The sequence below is a fragment of the Psittacula echo genome (genome assembly GCF_963264785.1).
Source record: "Psittacula echo genome assembly, chromosome: 4".
NCBI classification, from domain to species: Eukaryota; Metazoa; Chordata; class Aves; order Psittaciformes; family Psittacidae; genus Psittacula; species Psittacula echo.
The window spans coordinates 3,423,610-3,445,228 of record NC_137738.1 but is presented as its reverse complement, the minus strand read 5'-3'; the positions used below and the strand labels follow the sequence as shown (position 1 = coordinate 3,445,228).

At 43.8% G+C, this 21,619-nt stretch overlaps 1 protein-coding gene across 3 annotated transcripts; it reads left to right on the top strand.

The window, feature by feature from the left end:
* The first annotated feature begins 6 nt into the window (after nt 1–6).
* SUPT7L (SPT7 like, STAGA complex subunit gamma) lies at nt 7–13,576 on the top strand. 3 transcript variants are annotated; one of them, XM_080616989.1, is made up of 5 exons: nt 7–148; nt 382–1,016; nt 3,299–3,623; nt 5,268–5,505; nt 8,928–13,576. In XM_080616989.1, exons 2-5 carry the CDS (start codon nt 604–606, stop codon nt 9,188–9,190), a joined length of 1,239 nt encoding a protein of 412 aa, XP_080473115.1. In that variant the 5' UTR covers nt 7–148; nt 382–603; the 3' UTR covers nt 9,191–13,576. The 3 variants fall into 3 exon arrangements, with proteins under 3 accessions (XP_080473115.1, XP_080473117.1, XP_080473116.1); XM_080616991.1 differs by lacking the exon at nt 7–148 and adding an exon at nt 162–276; XM_080616990.1 differs by lacking the exon at nt 7–148 and having other exon boundaries at nt 284–1,016.
* Nucleotides 13,577–21,619: the final 8,043 nt, after the last annotated feature.

The following is a 21,619-nucleotide window of genomic DNA, read 5'->3' as shown; positions in this document are numbered from 1 at the left end:
CAAGGAGAGAGGCAGCGGCCGGGGCGGCGGGAGCGACCGCGGCGGCGATTTTTTCCCTTCTGCTAGCGCGAAGGAGCGCTGGTGGTGGGGGAACGGCTTCTGGTGGAGGACCGGGGCCCACTTCCGGCTGGGAGGCCAAGGGGAGCGGGTAGGCCGGGAGTAGCGGGCCGGGGCGCGGGGCAGGCGGGGTCCCGGAGCTGGGCCGCGGTGGGGACGAAGGAGGGAGGCACAGAGGGAGGGAGAACCGAGTGCGGCCTCCGGAGTTCCTTTGCTCAAGTGAGGGCCCGCCGGGGGTAGACCCACAGCGGCCCGTGTTAGAAACATAAGTAGTTTGTCACTTATAAACGCCTCACGGGTGCGTTTCTTTTTCTTCCCCCTCAGGAGAAGCAGCAATGTAACCTGCTAAGGGCCAGCGCTGCGTCCTGGTGCGTCGTGAGGCACTGAGCGACAGCTTTCTTGGCAGTTGTAGTTGGCTTCATTCAGGAGTGTCACCCCAGCGCCCGTTGCTGTCCAAAGCTTAGCACTTTCCCCTGCGACAAGGCTCCTCTGTACCACAGTGTTCGGTAACCTTCTGCTGAGTGCTGATAAGTGACCTGTGCAAAGATGCTGCGATATTGGGGCGAGATTCCAGTTTCATCTAACCAGGCCAACCGCAGCTCCTTTGACCTCCTTCAACGTGAGTTCCGTACAGTGGAAGTCCAGGATCCTCCACTGCACCAACCCTCTGCGAACAAACCCCGTCCCACCACCATGCTGGACATCCCCTCGGAGCCCTGCAGCCTCACCATTCACACCATCCAGCTCATCCAGCACAACAGGCGGCTGCGCAGCCTCATCGCCATGGCTCAGGCTCAGAACCAGCAGCAAGCGGAGGGTATAAAGGCTGAAGACAACGAACCTCTGCCATCTTGTCCGGCCTCTCCGCCTCTCCCTGATGACCTGCTTCCTCTGGATAGCAAAACCCCCAAAATGCCATTTCAGCTGAGGCACAGTGACCCGGAGAGTGATTTCTACAGGTGTGTTGGTATTTCTTTGGGTTAGTTCTTGACTGAAGGAAAGCTGAGTGTTTTTAAACATATATATATAGTTACATCAATTCCATTAGGCTGAAGGGTCAAACACTTGTATTTAAAGTGTGAAACAGGCTTTAGAAAGGAAAGGTTTAGTTTTCTGCTGTGTGGATAACATGCACATTATTTTAAATAAATGCTTTTGTAAGATTTCAGTGGCTAAGGACCTGAGGTGCAGTAACGATCACATTTTACCCCATTTCTTGGTGTTATGCTGGTCAGAGGTGGTGATGAGCCATGGGTGAAGGGAATTCTTGTTTCTGATACTGACTCCACTAGCCAAGGGCTGGACAAAACGTAAAGGAAGGTTGCATTGCTTCTACCTCAGCAGCCAATCTTTGACTAAATAGTGATGGCACCACCTCCCTGTCTACCCTTCTGACAAGCACTAAATTCACAAGGACATGTTGCATCTCTTGCAGGGTCTTGTGATACTTTGTAGTTTATGTGCATTTAAATTCAGGGATAAATCCTCACTACTTTACCTTCCCGTTCTTAGATTGAAGGCTGTGCACCAATGGACATGATGTATGAGAGGATAATATGTTTTAGTTTTTAAAATGGGGAGACTGTGCACCAGTGAAATAGAACTTACAGTTAAATGCCACAGAGATCTTTTAATGGCCTGAGGTTGTATAAAATGCATTTTATTGCAAGAGGATGCTTTTGGTAACATGGTGTCTCTGGACACTAGGGTGATTCTTTAGTGCTGTTTGTGGAGGAACACCATTATCTTTGGAAGAAATAAAGTAACTAGTCAGGAGGGGTGAAGGGAAATACAATTGTGTGAGAATGAAGTCTGAGCCCTGTAATTCCTGCTCTTTCTGGCCCTGTAGTTTGTAGACCCAAGCAGTGCTCTGCTCTGTCTTCCCTGGTGCCTTCAGCTTTAAGTTCGGTTTTCTGTGGCTCTGTCCATGTTTCGGGAGGCTGTTATGTTTTTTGTTGTCCCTTGTGAGTTTCTGGAGTCCAAGTGAAGAAATGCTATTTAGCAGTCAGCCACATGGGGGAGTTTAAAGACCGGATTGTAATAAGTGGATAGGCAGTTTTGAAGTGAGATGTTTTGTGGCTGACAATGGATTTCTAATGAGCTGCAGCGTAGAGCAGAATTTCGTTTTGTGCTTGCTAAACCAAACACATTTATGCTTTTCCTGGAAGAAAGTTTTGCATTTGTTGTTGCGTGTTTGTTCTTAACTGGTTTAAGACACTTACATGCATTAAGAACAGCAGGTGCTGTTACAGCAGTAAAAATAGTGATATGGTTTGCTAATGCTTGCTCTTAGTGTGTAAAAACAAATTAAAGGCCATTCTTGCCCTTGATAAAACATGGAGGTGCTTATTTTTATTCTGCCTTCTGAAGTGCCATTGTCAGAGTTACAGTATTTGACTGAATACATATTTTAATTCCATTTTCTTTGGCAGTAACCTGGGTTTGAGAAGAAGCAATGCATACACCTATTTAAACATAGGAAGTAAGAAAGATAAGAGTGGCAAACCTGAATATGACCACAAGTTTCTTTAATATAGACATATCCTTTTCTGTTGCCTTGTTATTCATTGTCATCCTTTGACGTTGCACCCTTGTCTTTTATTTTGCTATCCCCCAGATTCATTCTGTGTGTGTCCTGCGTCCTCTCCCCTCATTCCCGTAGCCCCTACCACCTTGTCCCTTTTGAGGTGAGGAAGAGGCAGAACCTAATTCATGGCTATTTTCCAGTTGTTTTGATTTTTTCCAATCACCACAAATCTGTACCACCATCAGTTTTAATAACAATGCAGTTCCTTTCCTCCATTTTCATAAATATGCTGAAACAAACCTTGATTCTGGCACAGATGCACGGGGGAAGACCTGGACTCCACAGTGGAGATCTTTCACATACTTGCTTTTTGATGGACTTGTAGGACTCTAGTAGGTTTACAAAGCAGGCTTCCCGACGACTTTCTTGTTTGCGTTAGTGTGCTGTGCTCTTTGATGCACTCTGACTGGTATAGTCTTATTTTTCCAATGTTCTTCTTTATTCTACTGTTTTGGGAAAATGGCTCTGAAGTGACCCTGTTGCACCTCATTTGGTAGAAGTTCAACTCCAGCTCGCCAGATGGAGAAGCTGTGGACAGCCCCAGACAACTGGCTTTCCCTTTGTACATCGCTTTATCATTGACAGTATGTCTTCAACTGATACATTGCTTTCGGTTTCTGGAGGTGTGCTATTTTTGTCTGTTCTGTTTTTCAGAGGAAAAGGGGAGCCAGTGACTGAGCTGAGTTGGTCCTCCTGCCGACAGCTTCTCTACCAGTCCATGGCCACCATCCTGGCTCACACAGGCTTTGAATGTGCCAATGAGAGTGTTCTGGAGACCTTGACAGACATTGCCCACGAGTACTGCTTGAAGTTCACCAAACTGCTGCGCTTTGCAGTGGATCGAGAAGCCCGCCTTGGGCACACCCCATTCCCTGATGTCATGGAGCAGGTCTTCCATGAAGTGGGCATTGGCAGTGTGCTCTCACTGCAGAAGTTCTGGCAACACCGCATTAAGGATTATCACAGCTACATGCTTCAGGTGAGAAGAGCGGTAGTCACCTGACAGCACCAAGAAATGTACCCCCAGTACAATTGCTTATTCCTATAGCAAGTCCAGGGTCTTACTGAGGTAAAATCCAATTAGGAAACCTCTTGGATGTGGAGGGGAGTCATCAAAGGTTTTTTTGAGTGGAAGACAGAGCCCTTTATTTGTGTCCCTTCTGAGGCTTAGAATGCTCTGCTGGTTGTTTGTCTAGGTTTAAGAGGAGGCCCACAGCTCTTGAATGACCCAGAGAATGGCATCAAGTAGAGGTAAAATCTGTACTGACTGATTAACTGAATTTTCTGCTTTAATGGGATATTTGGCTACTTACTCAGAAAACAAGCAGACAAACAAAAATTACTAGGATGTACAGTGGCTTGTGTTTGCTGCAGCAAGGGGTGACTTGCTTAAGCTTTAGGAGTAGTATTGTGCTGATCTGAGCTGTCACAGAGGTGCTAGTTTCAACTCTAGAGAGGACTGTGCTTCTGTGGAGGAGGAAAATGAGTTGTTAAATTCCTTGGAATAAGAGGTATCACATAAACTTAAGTTGTAAGAATAACGATATAGTTTTTCTTGGTCCATGTATTCTATGAAATTAAAGCATACACATTTCATTTGAATGATGTAAGACTGCCTGTTGTGGGCTTAGAGAAATGCAAGGATTTGAAGTAGGAGTTTTACTCCTATTCATCAAAATCCAAGACTTGAATCAAGTAGGTAGCCTGTGACCAGAGGTAAAACCTATCATCCCTTCTTCCTTGTCTGAGAAGATGAGCACCAATTGACTCATCTTGGAGCAGTTACCCTGTGCTCATTCTTTTCCTGGGGTGGGCACCTTGTGGTTTACAGAGACAATATAAATCAGACACACCTGTAAGTGTGTATATTGTGATGGACTATGAAGTCTGTCTACAGTAGTCTCTGTATTTGGAAGTATATTTAGATTGGGGAAATAGGCTTTGCTGTTCTTTTTCCTTCTTGCTTCTGCTGTTAGAAAGCCTCGGGATTTTCCTGAGCACAGTTTGCTGACTGTTGGGATTCAGTGGTATAAACAAGTATTTGTTAGATGCAGGTGAAATCTGAAATTTTTAATTAATTGCTTACAGTTGTTAAATTTCTAGAAGTACAGGCTTGTGCAAACTCTTATTCCTGTATTTGTTTCACATCTGTCATTGGAGAAGACTTCTGAGTTTTGTGCTTTGAATCTGACAGCAGATACCCAGGCTTTGCCTCAGATGAATATCTGAGCTGCTTATTTTTTAATGCTCGGGTAAATTTGTTCCTGGATGGGGATGGGGACAGTACTACAGGTAAAACCAAAGAGTAAGACTGAGACACTTTGCTTTTGTTTCATCCTCTGTTTAAATTTCTGGGCCTCATCATCTGTGTCTGAAATAAAGGTGCTCATATTTGTTTGCAGATGTATTAATGGGTTAAACCTCCTTGTTACAGAACAGAAAGTGTTGTTAAAGAGGAAAAAACAAAGTCTTTTCTGTGTAGCTGATAACCCGTTTACTTGTTCATTCAGGTCAGGTGTTAATAATGTGGGAACAGAGCGCACTGCAGTGTAATTGCCATCAGAGTCTCTGAAGTCACTCTGACCTTTCTGGCTTCTTTTTCACCCCCACTGATCTTTGACAGGTTAGCAAGCAGCTGTCTGAAGAATATGAGAAGATTGTCAACCCTGAAAAGGCAGCAGAAGACACAAAGCCTGTGAAGATTAAGGAAGAACCTGTCAGTGATATTACTTTCCCCATAAGTGAAGAGCTGGAAGGAGATCTAGCTTCTGGTGACCAGTCTTTGCCTGTTGGAGTCCTTGGAGCTCAAAGCGAGCGCTTCTCTGCCAACTTAGAAGTAGAAGCTTCCCCACAGACTTCAGGTAGGGGTTTCTTGCTGCTCCTGGAAACAGTCCATCAGCAGTTCCATGTGATCTTGTTTACATTTTTAATAGCAGAAGAGGGAGAGGAAGAAGAAATTGTGAGTTTTTACTACAACATTTGGGTGGGAGGGAAACTCTTACTTGCTTCCTAAATACAAACCCAAAGAATCAAAGGTATCGGTTGCTGGGATTTATTGAATATTTACTCCATTCATGGACCTTGTAGAACACAAAATGCTTTTCATGGTGTTGCTTTTTAGGGGATGATCAAAGTTCTTGGCTTTGTTGCTGGTGTGAGGCAGATTGTTTTTCCACAGTGATGGCCCAAGGGCTTTATTGTTGTTTTTTGAAGTAGGGTATTTGCTGCAGATATCAGTACTGGATGGCTTTTTTTTCCGGTCTAATGTAACAAAGACAATAATAACTTCTGCTTTTGTATGTTGTAGTTTAAGAGGCTGGAGTTTATCCTTATTTCTAGTAAGGAGATTATTTGATTTTTTTTTTTCCTTTTTGTTTGGTTTCTTTTTTCTTGGGTAGTTTTGGATTCTTGTCCAGAGATTCGTGTTACTGAAAAGTTGAAGGCCATTTTCCTTGTAACTGAAGTAAATTCAAGACCCTGTATAGTTTAGGCACTGAACGAATTATGGAAATACTAGTGATACTTGATGCAGTCCTCCATATTCAGAAGTCACCCTGGTAGTGACACTCATTGTTTTACGAAAGCTCAGAAGGGACTTACAAGGAATGGGCTCATGGGAGTCTCTCCTATTCAAGTATCTTTACCCCGAAGCTTGCTGTAGTTAGCTAAGGCCAGGGAAAGTGAAATGGTGAATGAAGGAGTGGGGTTATGGAGACTGCACTCTTCCTTAAAGTGTCATCCCTTGATGTTGGCACTGAAGCACGTTGTCAGCATGGGAGAATCTGCTATGCTGTGCCTTTTCGATGTCCATATACAAGTTTTACTCTGTGCACCGTTTAGTAGTGCTAAATTTTATGAAAGATGAAGAAGACATTCTTGTCCCAAAGACAGCCACTTTTAAGTTTTGTGTAGAACCTTCTGAACTCTGGAAATCCCTCTGGTAATAGCTGTTTCACTTAAAAATCTAATTAAAAAACAGTCAAGCCTGTCTTACTCACTCTAAACTAAGTAGCATATATAGTGAGGTTAGAGTATACCCCTGAGTCCAATAGTTGTTGGGGTTTTTTCCAAATAGCACATTCTGCTGAGTTTTAAAAAGCTGATGTTTTCCTGGAAGCTCATGTTGTTTTCCATAGTACCTCTGAAATGAGAAGTGGTCGCATTTTTGTGGGAGAGGGAACAGCAAACTCCTATGGCCCATCTGGGGTTGTGAGTGATTAATCTGGAAAGCTTTGTATTAGCATCAGCCACTTGAGACCCAGAGGTTAGCATGCTAGCTGTATATTAAATGCCTCTTGCCTCTTTGATACTGAATTCTAATTAAGAATACAAGTGCTCTGTTCCTCCCTGAAAATCCCCCTTCACAAGGGCCTTTGGAAATCTCATCACTGTGAGAATCCCAGTCTAGAGCTGGGTAGGCTGGAGAGCCTAATATCATAAGGAGCAAAAAAAAACCTGCTGCAATTAGGACACCACCATCTCAAAAATACAAGTGTGAGGCCCACAGAGAGGGTAGCAAGGCTTCAGTGTCTGAGGGCAAAACTCTTGTTACAACGTTCATGTTCTGCTTGTGTTTCTGCTTGTAGCTGATGTTGCAGCTGTGGGCTAGCTGTTTAATTTCATTGCACTTAGGGAAATGGAGGCAAACCTGGGGAACTTTTTCCTCCACCCAGTAGGATAACATGAGGATTATCTCATTTGTAAAGTACGTTGAAGTTAAAGTGCTTTGAAGGTGAAATAACCTGTGTTGATACTCAAGTACTTTTAGTCATTAGTGGCACTCTCAATGACAGGTGATAGAGCTGGAAGGAATAAGGCTGAGCAATGAAGAGCAATTGATGAAAGAAAGACACAGGTTTTGTGAGCATCTTTGATTATTCTGTAGAGTGGAGCTGCAACTCTGTGGAACTTATAGTGTTTTAGTGATGTTTCCATTACTGTTATGAGGAATACATTTACTTATAATTAACATAAAAAGGGCTTTTCATTAAGGCAGCTGGACACCAGTGAGTACTTTCATTCTGGCTTGCTCTCTAACTGCTGAGCTGATGTAGGCTGTGTTATCTCAAAGGTCTTCTAAACCCTGGTTTGGGCTAAGCTGCTATGGAAAAGATTCCTGATGCCTTCATAAGGGAGAATTCTCAGTACAAACACCGGTGGTACACCAGGACAACACTGAGTACAAATCACTGGTGGTAGATTTGTTCTCTGTGTAATTGCTATTAATGAGGAGTAGTAAATTGATAATAGGGAACAGTAGTAGATTGGGCTCAGTGCAAGAGGTTTGGTTGTGCTTTCAAACTGCAGTGAAGCTTGAGACACAAGGTTTGGAAAACTTTTTAAAACTGCTTTCCAAGGTTTGTTTATTTTCCATGTGAATTCAACCCCACACAAGAGGGACCAGATTTTAAAGTGAAAAGATTTCCAGCTTTGCTCAGTTCTGGGTTGTTTATGTCCATCTCAGCAAGGAACCCAATTAGTCTATTTTTAATAGGATTTTTTGTCTCTCTTAAAACTGTAAATAAGCAGAAATAATGCAATCTATAATTACTGCTCTTGGGGAGAAAAACATTTGCTGTTATCAAGAAATATGATTTCATAGTCTTGTACAGAAAATCCTCAGTCTGCTCAGATTGCACACTGGTCCAAAACAGCCCAGAGGAGCTACTTCTCAGCAGGGGGGGTCTGCAAGGTTTAGCCAGGAAGATTTCTTTCTGTTCTGCTGAAGGATGGGTGTTGAGTACAAGGAGGCAGGCAGTCGAGTGGCAGACTGCAGCTCTTATGTCCCTGCATTTCAGAGCTGGAATCTACCTACTCCTCTGCCCTCACTTCACTTCCGCTGCAGAAGTCCAGTATGTCTGACAGGTTAAAGGAGATTGCAGACATTGCAAGGATCTCATCATCATGAATGACTTCTGGACTGCCTCAAAGTCCCGTTTGTGTGCAGGGTGTAGTCCATGTGCTGTTGGTGTACTCATTGCTGCTGAGACACCCCTGGAGTGTAATGTGGGGTCTTTAAGTTGTTTTTTCTTATGCAGAAAGCCATGTGGAGAATTGCTATGAAAGGATAACAACAATCACTGGGTTATAAAAAAACCAAAAGCAACATATTTTTTATTTATTGTTTCACTTGTTCCTTGGTGTGTTTTGTTTGTTTTCCTCCCAGCTTAGTTCGCCTGTAGCTTTGTTTTTGCTCCTTCTTTATCTGTGCTGCTGTCTTGCATCTGCTGTTTGTGATCTGTCCTTTTACTCAGTTACTACTGTGTGCTTTTTCTTTCTGCAGGGGCTGAGGTGAATGCTTCTCCACTCTGGAACTTGGCACAGGTGAAAATGGAGCCGCAGGAAAATGAGGAGGCTAATGTACATGGCCATGGGGTCCTAGGCAGCGATGTCTTTGAGGAACCAATGTCAGGTATGAGTGAAGCTGGGATGCCACAGAGCCCAAATGGCTCTGAGAGCAGCTACGGTTCTCATTCTGCTGACAGTCTGATGGGATCTTCGCCTGTCTTCAACCAGCGCTGCAAGAAAAAGATGAAGAAGATGTGAAACAGACAGTCTTTTTGTTTAGTCTTGATGATATGTAATAGACTTGAAACAAACTGAGAGAGTACTGTGATGGTTGTGATTCATAAACAGGGCTGGCCCTGATGTATGAGGGACCTTACATAAAATTATTATGAGAGGTTTGACATGTGGTGCTTTTCAGCTCCCCTCTTTGCTGGCTTCTCCATCTTGACTCATAAGATTGAAGATCACCCTGTACATTTGATGGTGGCAAGGCTTGCTTTGACAGATTAATCCTGAAGTTACCAGTGGAAAGTAGCTGTGAGGAGATGTGCTAAGTCATAGAATCATTGAATACTTTGGGTTGAAGAGACCTCTTGACATTTCTAGTCCAGTCCCCTGCTTGAAACACAGCTAATTAGAGCAGGGTATTTCACTAGTTGGAGAATATTGCTGATGATTATAATGGCCTAGCAAAGATGCTGTAGTCTCACAGTGCCGTCAGCCAGCTCCTTTAGTGCCTTCAGGTGTCTTGTTCCATGGATTTAGGTATGTCCAATTGGCTTAAGTTCTTGTTAACTTGACCTTCCTCTATTGTAGCTAATACTTTACACACACATACTCTGCTAGAAGACCCAGGGACCTGGCAGGCATGAAGGCAGACCAAATCAGTCAAAACAGGCAGAAAAAGGTATTGAGTACATCAGCCTCAAAGTATAAAGAGCATCCTTTGTCACCAGATTGCCTGCACTGTTGTAAACCCTTGTTGTTGTTGCAAACCTTTTTCTTTAACTCTTCTTTTTCTTCCAGTGAACTTAAAAAAGCCCTTCTGCATATTTCATACCAGTTTCAACTCTAGCTGAGCTTTGGCCCTTCTAACTGTGCCTGCACACTTAGGCTGTGTCTCTGTATCCCTGCTGGCCAGCCCATCCTCACTTCCACTTCTGTGTACTTTTTCCTCTGTGTTTGAGCTCAGTCAGGAGTTCCTTGGTCACCTGTGGTGGCCTTCTATCATGCCTGCTTTAATTTCTGCTCATCAGAAAGGACTGTTCTACTTTGAGAAAGCTGTCTTTCAAGATAAGGCAGCATGCTTGGGCCCCTTTGGAAGGCCAGGGCAGTCTCTCCTGAGATCCTGCCAAGACGTTCCTTGAATAAACCAAAATATGTTGTCCTAAAGGTCCAGGACTCTCTCTTGTACTTGTTACTGAAGATTTTAAATGTCACAATTCCATGTCTGCTGCAGCCAAGACCTTCACATTCTCCACTAATTTTTCCTTGTTACAAAGAAGGCCATCGGAGCTTCTTCCCTGATTGATTTATTGATCGTCTGGTCAGGGAAGTTGATGTGGTTTTCTGGAGAGAATGAAGCAGCTTTTACTATTGGTGTGAGGCAATACTGGCAATGTAAACTTTTCCTTTGCTCTCTTTGAATTGAGTGCAGCAACTTCAGGCTGGTTGAGGTTTTGTATTCAAAGTTGTTATCTTGACAGCTTAGTCTGAAACAGAATCTGTTTTGCTCCTTTTATGGCTTAGCTGACTGATGGCATTCTTTTTGTTCTGCACAATCCTCACTTGATCAGCTTGGTCTTTAACTTGATTCAACGTGTGTATCTCTCAAAAAAGCCAGAATGAACATGAATCAAGAATGAACAGCCATTTAAACTGGCTTTATACCTGTAACCCCTTGGGATGTTTGAGGGAGATTTACCAAACCTCCCATTTGTCCTTACAATTGCAAGTTTATCTTTTGAAAGAACAAGCTCCAGGCTTAGTATTTTTCTTTGTGTATAACATGCCTAGCTTTAATCTTATTTCCTAACTGTATTTCTCTTCCACTTCATTGAAGTGGAAGCCAAACATGAAATTCCTCAATGTCTTATAAGAATGTGTGACCACAGGCTTTTATGGACATTGGAGTTAAAATTGCCCATCACAGTTTTAAAGGTTTCTGCTTGGAGGTGAATTCCAGCTATCTGAAGCCTAGTCAGTAGTAGAAGAGCATATGACTGTATCAGGAAATCTTCATTTTGATTCCCTTTGAGTCACCATTAGGCAATCTTCAGTTTCCCTGTTTTCTCAGCCAGTAGTATTTGCCTCTTAGAAGAGTGTTTGAGATTTAGTCACGATTCAGAAAAGGCACTGTGATCATTCAGGGTTTTGTGAGAGTTGTGAGCTTTGCTTCCATTTTGGCAGGGCTGTTGCTGGCTGGAGTATGCTTAGATGGACACTGAAACGTTACTGACCTGTACGGTACTGGTTTTAAGCAAAATTTCTTGTCATGAAGAAGAACAGCACAACTGTGCTATTCAACTGCCCAGGTACAAGGAAGACATTTGGGGTGATATTTTCTCGCTTAGTTTTACATGCCTGCATCTAAATTTGTTCCTCTGGGTCCCATTTGCAGCTGAAGAGAAATAGTCATTCTTAGGTTGCAGTTCATCTGCCTTGAAGTAGAAGTATAAAGCAGGTCAGATAACTGGCATTTTTAGAAACATGTTTTCCCTTTGTGTGCCCATAAAGTGACTTCAACTTGACTACCTCAGCTGGAGACATCCATGCCATCAGTATCTCAGCTAAGTGACCTGACTTTAGCCTTTTTTGTCTGGGAATCAGAGGAGACTTCCTCCTGCTGGGCTGGTGCTTTTTCTTTTCTACACATTTAGCAGAGCTTGCTGTTCAAATGGTAGTACAGGGCTAAAAGCAGACGGCCCATCTATCTAAACCAGCAGATCCAGCCTTCTCCACAACACACAGAATGTGCAAGGCTGGGGCCTCAAGGTTTAGACCAATTTGGCCCTTGTGTCTCATACTGAGGGAAAGCACCTATCATTGGCAAAGCATCTGCAGAGAAAGGCCCAAACTGTTTTATTCAAGTATTCTTGAGGCTGGGGCACCTATGCAAAGTCCCTTGCACTATTCTCAGTAGCTAGAGGACAAAGTGACTGCTTCCTCATTTGCAAGACTTCAGGTGAGCTAAAAGTATAAATCTAATGTTCTTCAGGGGCTTTGTTTGCACCTCCTGAGTGTCAATCTTCAGTACTGCCTTTATACTGCTCACTTGCAGATGTTCTGTCTTACTTTTAGTTGCGTTATTTTACATCATTTTCTCACACCCATTTCACACTAACACGCACTCTGCAACAAGCCAAGAGTGCTTCAAGTATATTTAAACACCCTCCTTTGATTCAGCTGTGTTGCAGTGTAAGAGAGAAGTGTTTGGGGGTGCATGTTTAGGCAGAGATGTGAAATGCATTGGCATTGCTTGTTCGTTAAAAAATGAGGACAGAGTAAAACCTGTACCTCCTGTTCTGCCGTTATGCTATTGTTTCTGAGATTTGTGTGCTTGATGTTTCTTCCTATACCTGTGGAAGCGTTGCCTTCTGGGTGAGCCCTTCCTCTCTGAACATTTACAGTGCTTGGATTTACAGTGGTGTTCATCATGTGTGAAACAGTGAAATTTCACACCTGGCTCGCAAAGTCAGATACAGACAGTATGCTCTTTTGATGAATCAAATCAGATTTTGCTACGTGGTAATGCAGCCTTGGGCAACTAGTGAGTTCATTGACCATGTAATGCCCAAATTTTAAGCCACAATGAGATTATGCAGTGGGTTGGAATGTAGCTGTGCTCTGGCAGTTGTGGTTTTCTACTGGTTGCTGGTAAAGCGCCCTGCTGACCCACCTGCCTCAGGAGGCTGCAGTTTTGTTGGTTCTTTCGTTTCTTTCCCTTCTCTTTCCCAAGGCGGGATGATGGCACATTGGAATATTGCGTATTGGCCATGCCTAGACCCAGTAGCATTGATGTCTTCAGTGAATTATTTTGCCATGATTGAAATTGGTGAGAACTTTGATATCAATTTGGAGAGCGAGATCTGTGAATTACTTGGCTTTTGAAGTGTTTTGCATGGGAATCATACAGGGTTGTAGTTGAGAGAGCGCTGTGTGTCATACTCCTTTGTCCCTCTAGCAATACCTTTTTGTTCCTTTTGAAGAGTTCTGCCTGGTACCCAACGAAGTCCACTGTACAAACAACTTTAGTATACAGCTGTGCTGCAGCCTGTGCTACCCAGAGATTTAATTCTAAGACCATCCATGCTAATTTGAGTATGCATAATGCTGTGCAGAAAAAAAGAGCTGTTTCTTGCATAGAAATTTACAACCTAAAAAGAAAACAGGAAAATAAGATTAGGTAGGGTAGGTGAGGCCAATCTGATTATGTGCTTGATTCTGAGACTAATGGACATGTTATGTGTGAAGGATGTTTTACTTAAGATGTTTTTGTACATGCATGTGAATGAAATACGTAACTTTGCTTGTGTTTATATGGAACAGAATTGCTTGGAAATAGTCCAGGGTTGGTTTTTTATTCGTTGCTCTCCTGGAGAGAGTTTCTTTGTAATTTCTAATAAAGTAAAATAAAACAAATATTCAGAAATCAAAGTACTGAAGGTGTTATCTGGGGTTTTGTGCTTGTTCTGAAGAATGGTGTGGTGAATGCAGAGGCCAGTCCTGGCCTTCTGAGCACACTTAGGAGGGATCTGGAGTACACCTTTTGCAGGCCTGAATGAGGTGCTGAGATGGTATCAGTGTTAATGTTACAGATGAGGTGCCGTGTTCCCAGGGCATGGGGTACCTTGCACCCAAGGATACCACCTTTCCTTTCAGGTCTTGCTAAGAAGTTCTCAATCCAGACCATTGGCTTTTCCCACTGCTCCTCCATGGTACTAAGTTTTCTATACTGATGGCATCACCGCTTCCTCTAGAAGCCTCCTTTAGGTGGTCTTGCTGAGGTATGTTCACTTTGTCTGCTGAATTGACACTATAGTGGCAGCCTACAGCTACTTGAAGGGTGGTTTCTGAGATGATGGAGGTTTTCTTGCTAATGGGAAGAGAAGGAAACCTCTACAAAGTGCAGCTTGGAAGGTTCAGACTGGATGTGGGAAAAGAGAAATGTCTCTCAAAAGGCGGACTTGTGGAGCAAGAAGTCACTCAGAGTCTGGCTCAGCCCATGGCCTTGTGTTTCAAGGAACAGACAGCGATGGGTGCAGAGATGTGACTGAAGGTATAGAAATGCCAGGTGAGAGCTAGGTGGGAAAGCAAGATGGGTGTCAACAGCCTGAAGGGAAAGAGGTGCAGGCATGGGCCAGTGTAGGACAGCCTGCAGCAGAGATGACTGAGGATTCTGGCAACGCTGAAAGGCCCAAAAGAACTAAAGGTCTCTGTCCCCTGGGCTATGGCAGCTGCCTTTTTCATCAAGGTCTATGCGGAAAACCTTCATTCTCAGGATTTCAGGCTCTTCCCCAGGGGCTGTGCTCAGGGTTTGGCCTTTCTGCTTCATCAGACAGACCAAGGGGTTTCTCACCATCAAACATGAACATTTTACCTTTGTCCACCTGTAATCACAGCCTCCAGTTACTTGCTTTAACGAGTCCCTGGGGAAGCTTTGCCAGTAACAGCCATCAGTGGAGCCCATTAGTGCTGAAGGGACTTGGAGCTTTGTTTCTGACTTGGACTTCTTGACAGGTTTCTGCAATCTCCTCTCAGTAGCTGAGGTTCATGGACTCAGCCCAAATATAGCAATGGAGCTCATTAAAAACCTTTGGTTGTCAAGTCTTTCAGATTGCACAGCACATTGGAGTTCTCCGAGTGCAGGAAGATTAAAACCAGCATCTGATAAACATTATTTTGAAGTGTTTATTTTATTAATGTTCAGTTTAGAAATATCTGTGCCTTCTGGAATGCCCGGCACAGAGATCACTAGAACCTGCCAGGGCCCTGCCACCTCCTGCCTCTCCCCCATTGCGCACCACATGATTGTGGGGCACCCGGCGCTAAGCTATTCATAGATGCCCTGTCTCTGGGTCAGGGTTTCCTACATAGCACAGCAGCTCCCTCACTGCACTCCATTGAGAACCAGCCCTCGGCACAACTGGGAGCAGTGGGGAGAGGGGGGGTTATGGCACTCGCTTCCCCCACCCACTGCCTCCAGGCCCAGTGCTCAGGGGTAGACCTGGTAGCTCAGGTGCAGAAGTGGCCTTCTTCTCTACACCCCTTAGTGCCTTCCGGTAGCCCAGGCATCCCCCAGCTCTCTATGGGGTTGAGGTGGGGGTTAGGGGGGTCAGTGAAGGTGCCTGGCCTTCACTTTTTTTTTCCCCAGGACTTACCTCCTCCAGCGCATTCAGGTCCACCCAATCCATTCGTTAACGAGTTGGTGAATTATTCATGCATTTGTGAATTCATCCTTTTATTCCTTCATCCGTTTCTTTCTTTTTACTGAATCAGGGTTGGGTTTTTTTAATTTTATGATAAAATTTTCATTAATTCATTTTTTATCTATCTATCTATCTATCTATCTATCTATCATCTCTATCATCTGCCTATCATCTATCTATCATCGCTATCATCTATCACCTATCATCCATCTATCATCATCTCTATCATCTATCTATCTACCTATCCATCTATCTATCTCTCATCTATCATCTCTCTATCATCTCTCTCTCTCCCTCTCTGTCTCTATCTATCATCTCTCGCACTCCCTCCACAGCAACTTCCCGCCGGCCCCACACCGTCCCCGTTCCCTCCCCTCTCCCTTCCAGGTGGGAAGGTTTCTGTGTAAAGAAACACGCACTCACCCCGTTTCTTTCTGTATCCTTCCCTTTCTCTCTCGGGTTCTGTTCTCGGTCTCCCCGCCCTTCCCTCCCGCTCTCCCTTACCGTACGCCTTCATTTCATCCAGTTTCTCGCCGTCCAGAGCCCTCCTTTCTCTCCGTCCGGCAATATTCCGGCTCTGCTGCTGGGGATGGGATGCGTGTGCGTGCGCACACCGGGAGGTGGGTGCGGGCTGCGGCATCTGCAGAACCCCGGTCGCGCCGGCTGCTGCTTCCCGGCGTCAACCAAAAGCAGCCTCAATGACAGGGAACGAGGGCGAGGGATGTGGCGACGCGGGGGAACAGCCTGGACCCCCAAAGCACACGCCCCGCTGTGAGCACACAGTCCAGCCCCGTCCTGCCCTCGTAACCCAAAAACCCCCCCAAACCACGCAACCCTGGAGCAGACAAAGAGCAATCCAATGGAACTGTCCAGCCGGTACCCTTTCATCACAGTGCTGGGATTTGTCCTCGCAACTGCTTCCCAGTAATAGAGTGTCAGTACATAGCTTATATTTTCTTACTAAATACATATACATATACGAGAGCTAGCTAGCATGTCCCCCACCTTCCAAGAACAGGGTAGAGAGACCTGAAGTTCATTATTTCACGGTCTCTGCTGCCATCTAGTGACCTATTGTTGGAACTTCAGTCCTTCTGATGGTCTTCCTCACTTGTCCTTTAGTTACCTTTTAGCTTGAGCACGCGCAGTTTCTGCTCTGATCAGACAGGCTCTTTGGACAAGCTTCAACATTTGATGCAGTTGTTTCATACGGACAAAGTCTATTTTACAGCTCCCAAATCAAAGGCTGTGCCTGATGTAGCCGAGGCCCTACCCACGACCACTCTCACAAAGCACCAGCTGGAATAAAAGCTGTCAGATGAGGAACAGCCTCGCTTTTTTCCTATCTAGCTCAGCCTCACACTCAGAAATGACATTCAGACACATGCAGAAGCACTGTCACTCATTCTCACTCTCACACAGGCTCATTATAACACAGAATGGCTCAGACTCTCACTCAAATCTCACATTCAGACCCACACAGGCTCGCTGTCACTCAGACTGACTGACAGAGACCTATGTGCAGAATCCTACAAAAGACCTGTGGTTCTGTGAAAAAGACACTGTAAATAACGTGGTCACTTGTTCAACCCTGCAGAACTTGCTTAGGCTCATGGGGAACTGTCACTTATGAAGCATAGAATGGATCTGAGGCAAGGGAGAAAGGAGGAAGGACTTTGCAGGCAGGGAAGGTATCAAATAGATGGATACTGACTGTAAATGGAGAGCCCTGAACCAGGTGTGTCTGGTGGAGATCTCCCTTTATTCGGACAAAGCTTTAAACCTCACCCTGCTTCATGAGCTGTTATCGAAACCAGGTTTTCCTGACAAAGCTGAGTAAAAAGTGATTAAAAGTGAATAGAAGTGAACAAAAACTTGAGTAAAAGCTAATAAATGCAAACAGAAGTGATTAAAAGTCGGAAAAATAAAAACGAAAACCTGAAAAATGTGACTAAAAAGTGAGTATAAAGTGAATGAAAAGAGACAAAAGTTAATAAAGTGACTACAAGTCAATATAAAATGAATAAAACTCAACAGAAAAGCTGAATAAGGGAATAAAAGTGAACAAAAGTGATAAAATCTCGACTAAAACTCAAATAAATTTATATAGTCATAAATAAGCGTAAAGTCAAATTTAATTAAATGCACTGATGAGCCTTGAGCCCCCTCCTGCCACCTCCACTGCAGGAAAGTGTTAGAGGAGGAGCTGGGAGGGAATATACCCAAGAGAATACGCTACTTGCAAACCCTCACTGATGCTGAAAAGTGGATCAAGTAACTTGCCTGCTAAGTTGTCCCTAGGCAACGACTTACAGTGAATGAAAAATGAAATTCACCCTTCCTATGCCTCCTCTTTCTTCCACCTTCTTTCATAGCATTCAAGAAAGGCATTATGTGAACTGAAGTCTTAAGTTCTGGCCAAGTGGTTTCAGAAAGCCAAAACACGACCTCATATCAATCCTCATAAAAACAAACAGAATATTTGCAAAATAATAACAAAAGATTTGTAGCATTTCCAGATCAGAAGTCAAAAGGGTTTCTGGATGAGCTTCAGAAACACAATTCCATGTTTCTACATCACAGCACTTCTTCCTTTAATCCTCTTTAAGCAGAAGCAGTGCTATTAGGGTAAACTGCTCCACAGGGTGGTCCCAATCTTGTGTGTTTAAATCACCATCTCCTTCTTCAGAAGGTACACCCATCCTACAGGACCAAATTCACAGTTATAGATAAGCATCAAGGCATTCAAATGGTCTGGATGCAGTGAAAAACGCTTAATGAATTAAAATGTAACTCGGAGCAGTTACACACTTACCGAGACTTTGAAACACGGAAAACTGCAAATTTGATCTCTTGTTTTTGTTGGCTTGTTTGGGGTTTTTTAATTAAAAAAACTCAATCATTACGTAGTGGACCTGAAAGAAGTTATTTATGTTGGGTTTTTCCTGATTTACAACAGGCGTACAAACCATTCTGGTCATTAAAAAGAAGTTCATCTTACTCTATTACATGTTGATTGTTAAAATTTATGTCAAAACGTTCTATCTTTGAAACACACGCTAGATTTACTGATTTGAACCAATACACGTGCCTGTAAATCCATTGACTGCAAAGAAGTGTAGAACTTGGCTTTGAACATTCCCTCAGTATTGATTACAGTATTCCTTGCTTTATTTTTTCCATTTGTTTTACTTGTTAGTATTTGCTTATTGCTGCAGATGTTGATTTCAAAGTCACAGAGATTGAAATTATTTGGTTATTGCAGACTTCCTTCTGCCTGCTATTGTAATACTGTGTGTTAACTTTTACTGATTAGTGAGATGCTAGTGACTTGAGACACTACTAGAATATGGCAATTCCCAAGTGCTGCAGATCTCCTGTTGTTTTCACTCAGCCTGTGATCTATTTCATTAAATCTGAAGAGATCCGTGTATCACTCCAACTCATATTAGTAACCCACTGACAATTAGAGAAAAGCAAACCCCAACAAGATAATAAAACAACCAATACAAAGGACTGAATCTGTAAAGGAACCTGGGCCACCAGTTGACCTTGGTTATTATGAACGCTCTCACCTTGGTCTTCCTCCCACCCAGCTTCTCATGGCTTATTTAACTTCAGGTCCTTGAGCTACGTTGTAGGTGCACCCATACCTGGCCTTGTCCTTTGCTGTCCTGACTTACTGAGCAGTTTTCCTGGATGAACTTCAGCCCTACATTGTAGTCATGCCACCAGCCCCATCTCCTGCTGCTCCTCCCTGGCATCCCTGTGTGGACACTGGTTTTAAGTTGTTACTTTACCGTGTCCAGGCTTGTCAGTAGACCCTAAGAGCAACCCCCAACTGTGTCCTGGTGGCCTTACCCCCTCTCTCAGAGCAACCCTCTTCTTGCTTAGATTGAGTGTCTTTCCTCAATCTAATCCTCAAAGATTGAGTGCCTTTTCAGCTAGCAAAATCTTGAGCTTAGACCTAGGAGCTGAGCATTCAAGGACAGCACTTACATGAAAGCAGCATAGGTTAGAAGCCATCCCATACAGACCATAGGGAAAGACTAATTAAAAATATACAAGAAAAAAATGATGAGACTTCCTGTAGTTCAGAATTAGCTCTATTAGAGCTTAATGCCACAGGAAGAGGCATACTAGAACAGAGCAGAGGTTTATCCAAACCTAACATTTTGTCTTTCGCAACAGGTCATAGATGTCAGAAAAGCAGTCAAGAAATGGCAAATATCAGAAGATTCTTCCTTGCATACAATTTGGGAAGTATGTAGCTATAGGGACCTCTGAGACAAGGTGACATCAAGTTGCTGTGTTTAATAGCCCCGTGTGGACATTCTCTCTGTGATCTTTTGAATCCATTTGAATAGACCTCTACAGTATCGCACGGTAATGTGCTCCACTATGAAGTTATCTGTAGTGTGAAAAAGCACATCTTTTAATCGCGAGCCTGCTTGCTTGCTTTCTACTTCTTGCAACAGCCGATCAGGAAACAAATCTCAAGCAAAAAAGAACACAAGAAAACCCAAGACAAAGAAGATCAAGAGGAAAGTGGAGCGACAAGCACGGGTACCAATTCCCAAGCTGTAAAGTAGACAAACAGCTTTACACTTGTCCTCCTGCGTGTTTCATGATTGATATAACCAGGCTACGCGTTCCAGAAAACACACTGCATGCAGCTCAAGAGCATAAATAAGCCAAAGCTCAGAGGAAGAGGGGGCCAAAGGGACTTGTTTTTGTCTTTCTAGCAGAATGCAAGTGACAGAGTTCAAATCTGGATGCCTTTTCTTGTGTGCGAGGTAAACACAGAAGCCAGTAAGGGTTCCTGGGTGAAGTCAGCATAAATGCGAGGCATGCCTTCCCACGGAGCACTCGTTTCTGTGAGAGCAGTAAAACAACAAACAGAGTTGAAAGAAATAACAAGAAATAAAATACTTGCTGTTCTAATCTAGCGTGAATGTTTATTTAGTAAATATATCGTTCAAGTGCCTGAGCTGTCCAGATTTATTTGGTTTTTAAAAGAAATCTTCTGTGCATACCATGGAAGTGATCCTGCCCATCTACTCTGCACTTGTGAGACCCCACTTGCAGCACTGTGTGTGCTTCTGGTGTCCTCAACATAAGAAGGACATGGAGCTGCTGGAGCAAGTCCAGAGGAGTCCATGAGGATTACCAGGGGCTGTAGCATATGGAGACAGGCTGAGAACATTGGGGCTGTTCAGCCTGGAGAAGAGAAGCTGCGTGGAGACCTCAGAGCAGCTTCCAGTGTCTGAAGGGGGCTACAAGGATGCTGGAGAGGGACTCTTCATCAGGGACTGCAGCGATAGGACAAGGGGTGATGGGTTCAAACTGAAACAGGGCAAGTTCAGGTCAGATCTAAGGAAGGAATTCTCTGCTTTGAGGGTGGTGAGGCACAGGGTGCCCAGAGAAGCTGTGGCTGCCCCATCCCTGGCAGTGTTCAAGGTCAGGTTGCACAGGGCTTGGAGCAACCTGGTCAAGTGTGAGGTATCTCTCCTCATGGCAGGGGTTGGAACTGGATGAGCTTTAAGATCCCTTCCAACTCAAACCTTTTTATGATTTGTTCCTTTCTATGAACCCTTTGTATGATTCTGTGTTCCAGGGAAGGCAGGTTTTATTATACTACATGACGTATCACTGCCTTGGCTGTCCAGGAGAGCTTTTAAATGGCATTTTGAAGGCCTTGTTTGACTGGGAGAAATAGCCCGCTTTCATTGCCCGAGCAGCAGAACTCACCTCATGAAACGAACAGGAGCTCCTGTCCTTCATGCAAAGCTGTATTTCTTTGAATATCTAGTCACTAAGGTTACTGAAAAACATTAACTCTGTTGAAATAAGTTCCTTGTTCAGCCATTTTCACTTCAGTTCACAATCAGCATGTGACAGACTCTTATGTCTTTAAACAGCAGCCAGGGCATTTCAGCAATCACTGGCTGTCAGTCTATGTTTACCTATTGGCACTTGGTTGCATTTTTCCTTAGAAGCTAGACAGATGGATTCAAATGACTACTAATCAAATCAAACATTCAGAGCTATTTTAGTAATGCAGTAGTCATCCCAAGGGTGCAAACGATATCTTATAAACTTTTTTAATCTAAACCATGCAGTTTTTCCCTCTAGTCTGAACAACAGCCTCACTGATACTAAAGTCATCTAACCCATGAGGAATGGAAGTTGTCAGCTCATATTCCAGGTTTAACTATTTTCCTGTGAGTTTGACAGTGTACCTTTATACATGACCTAG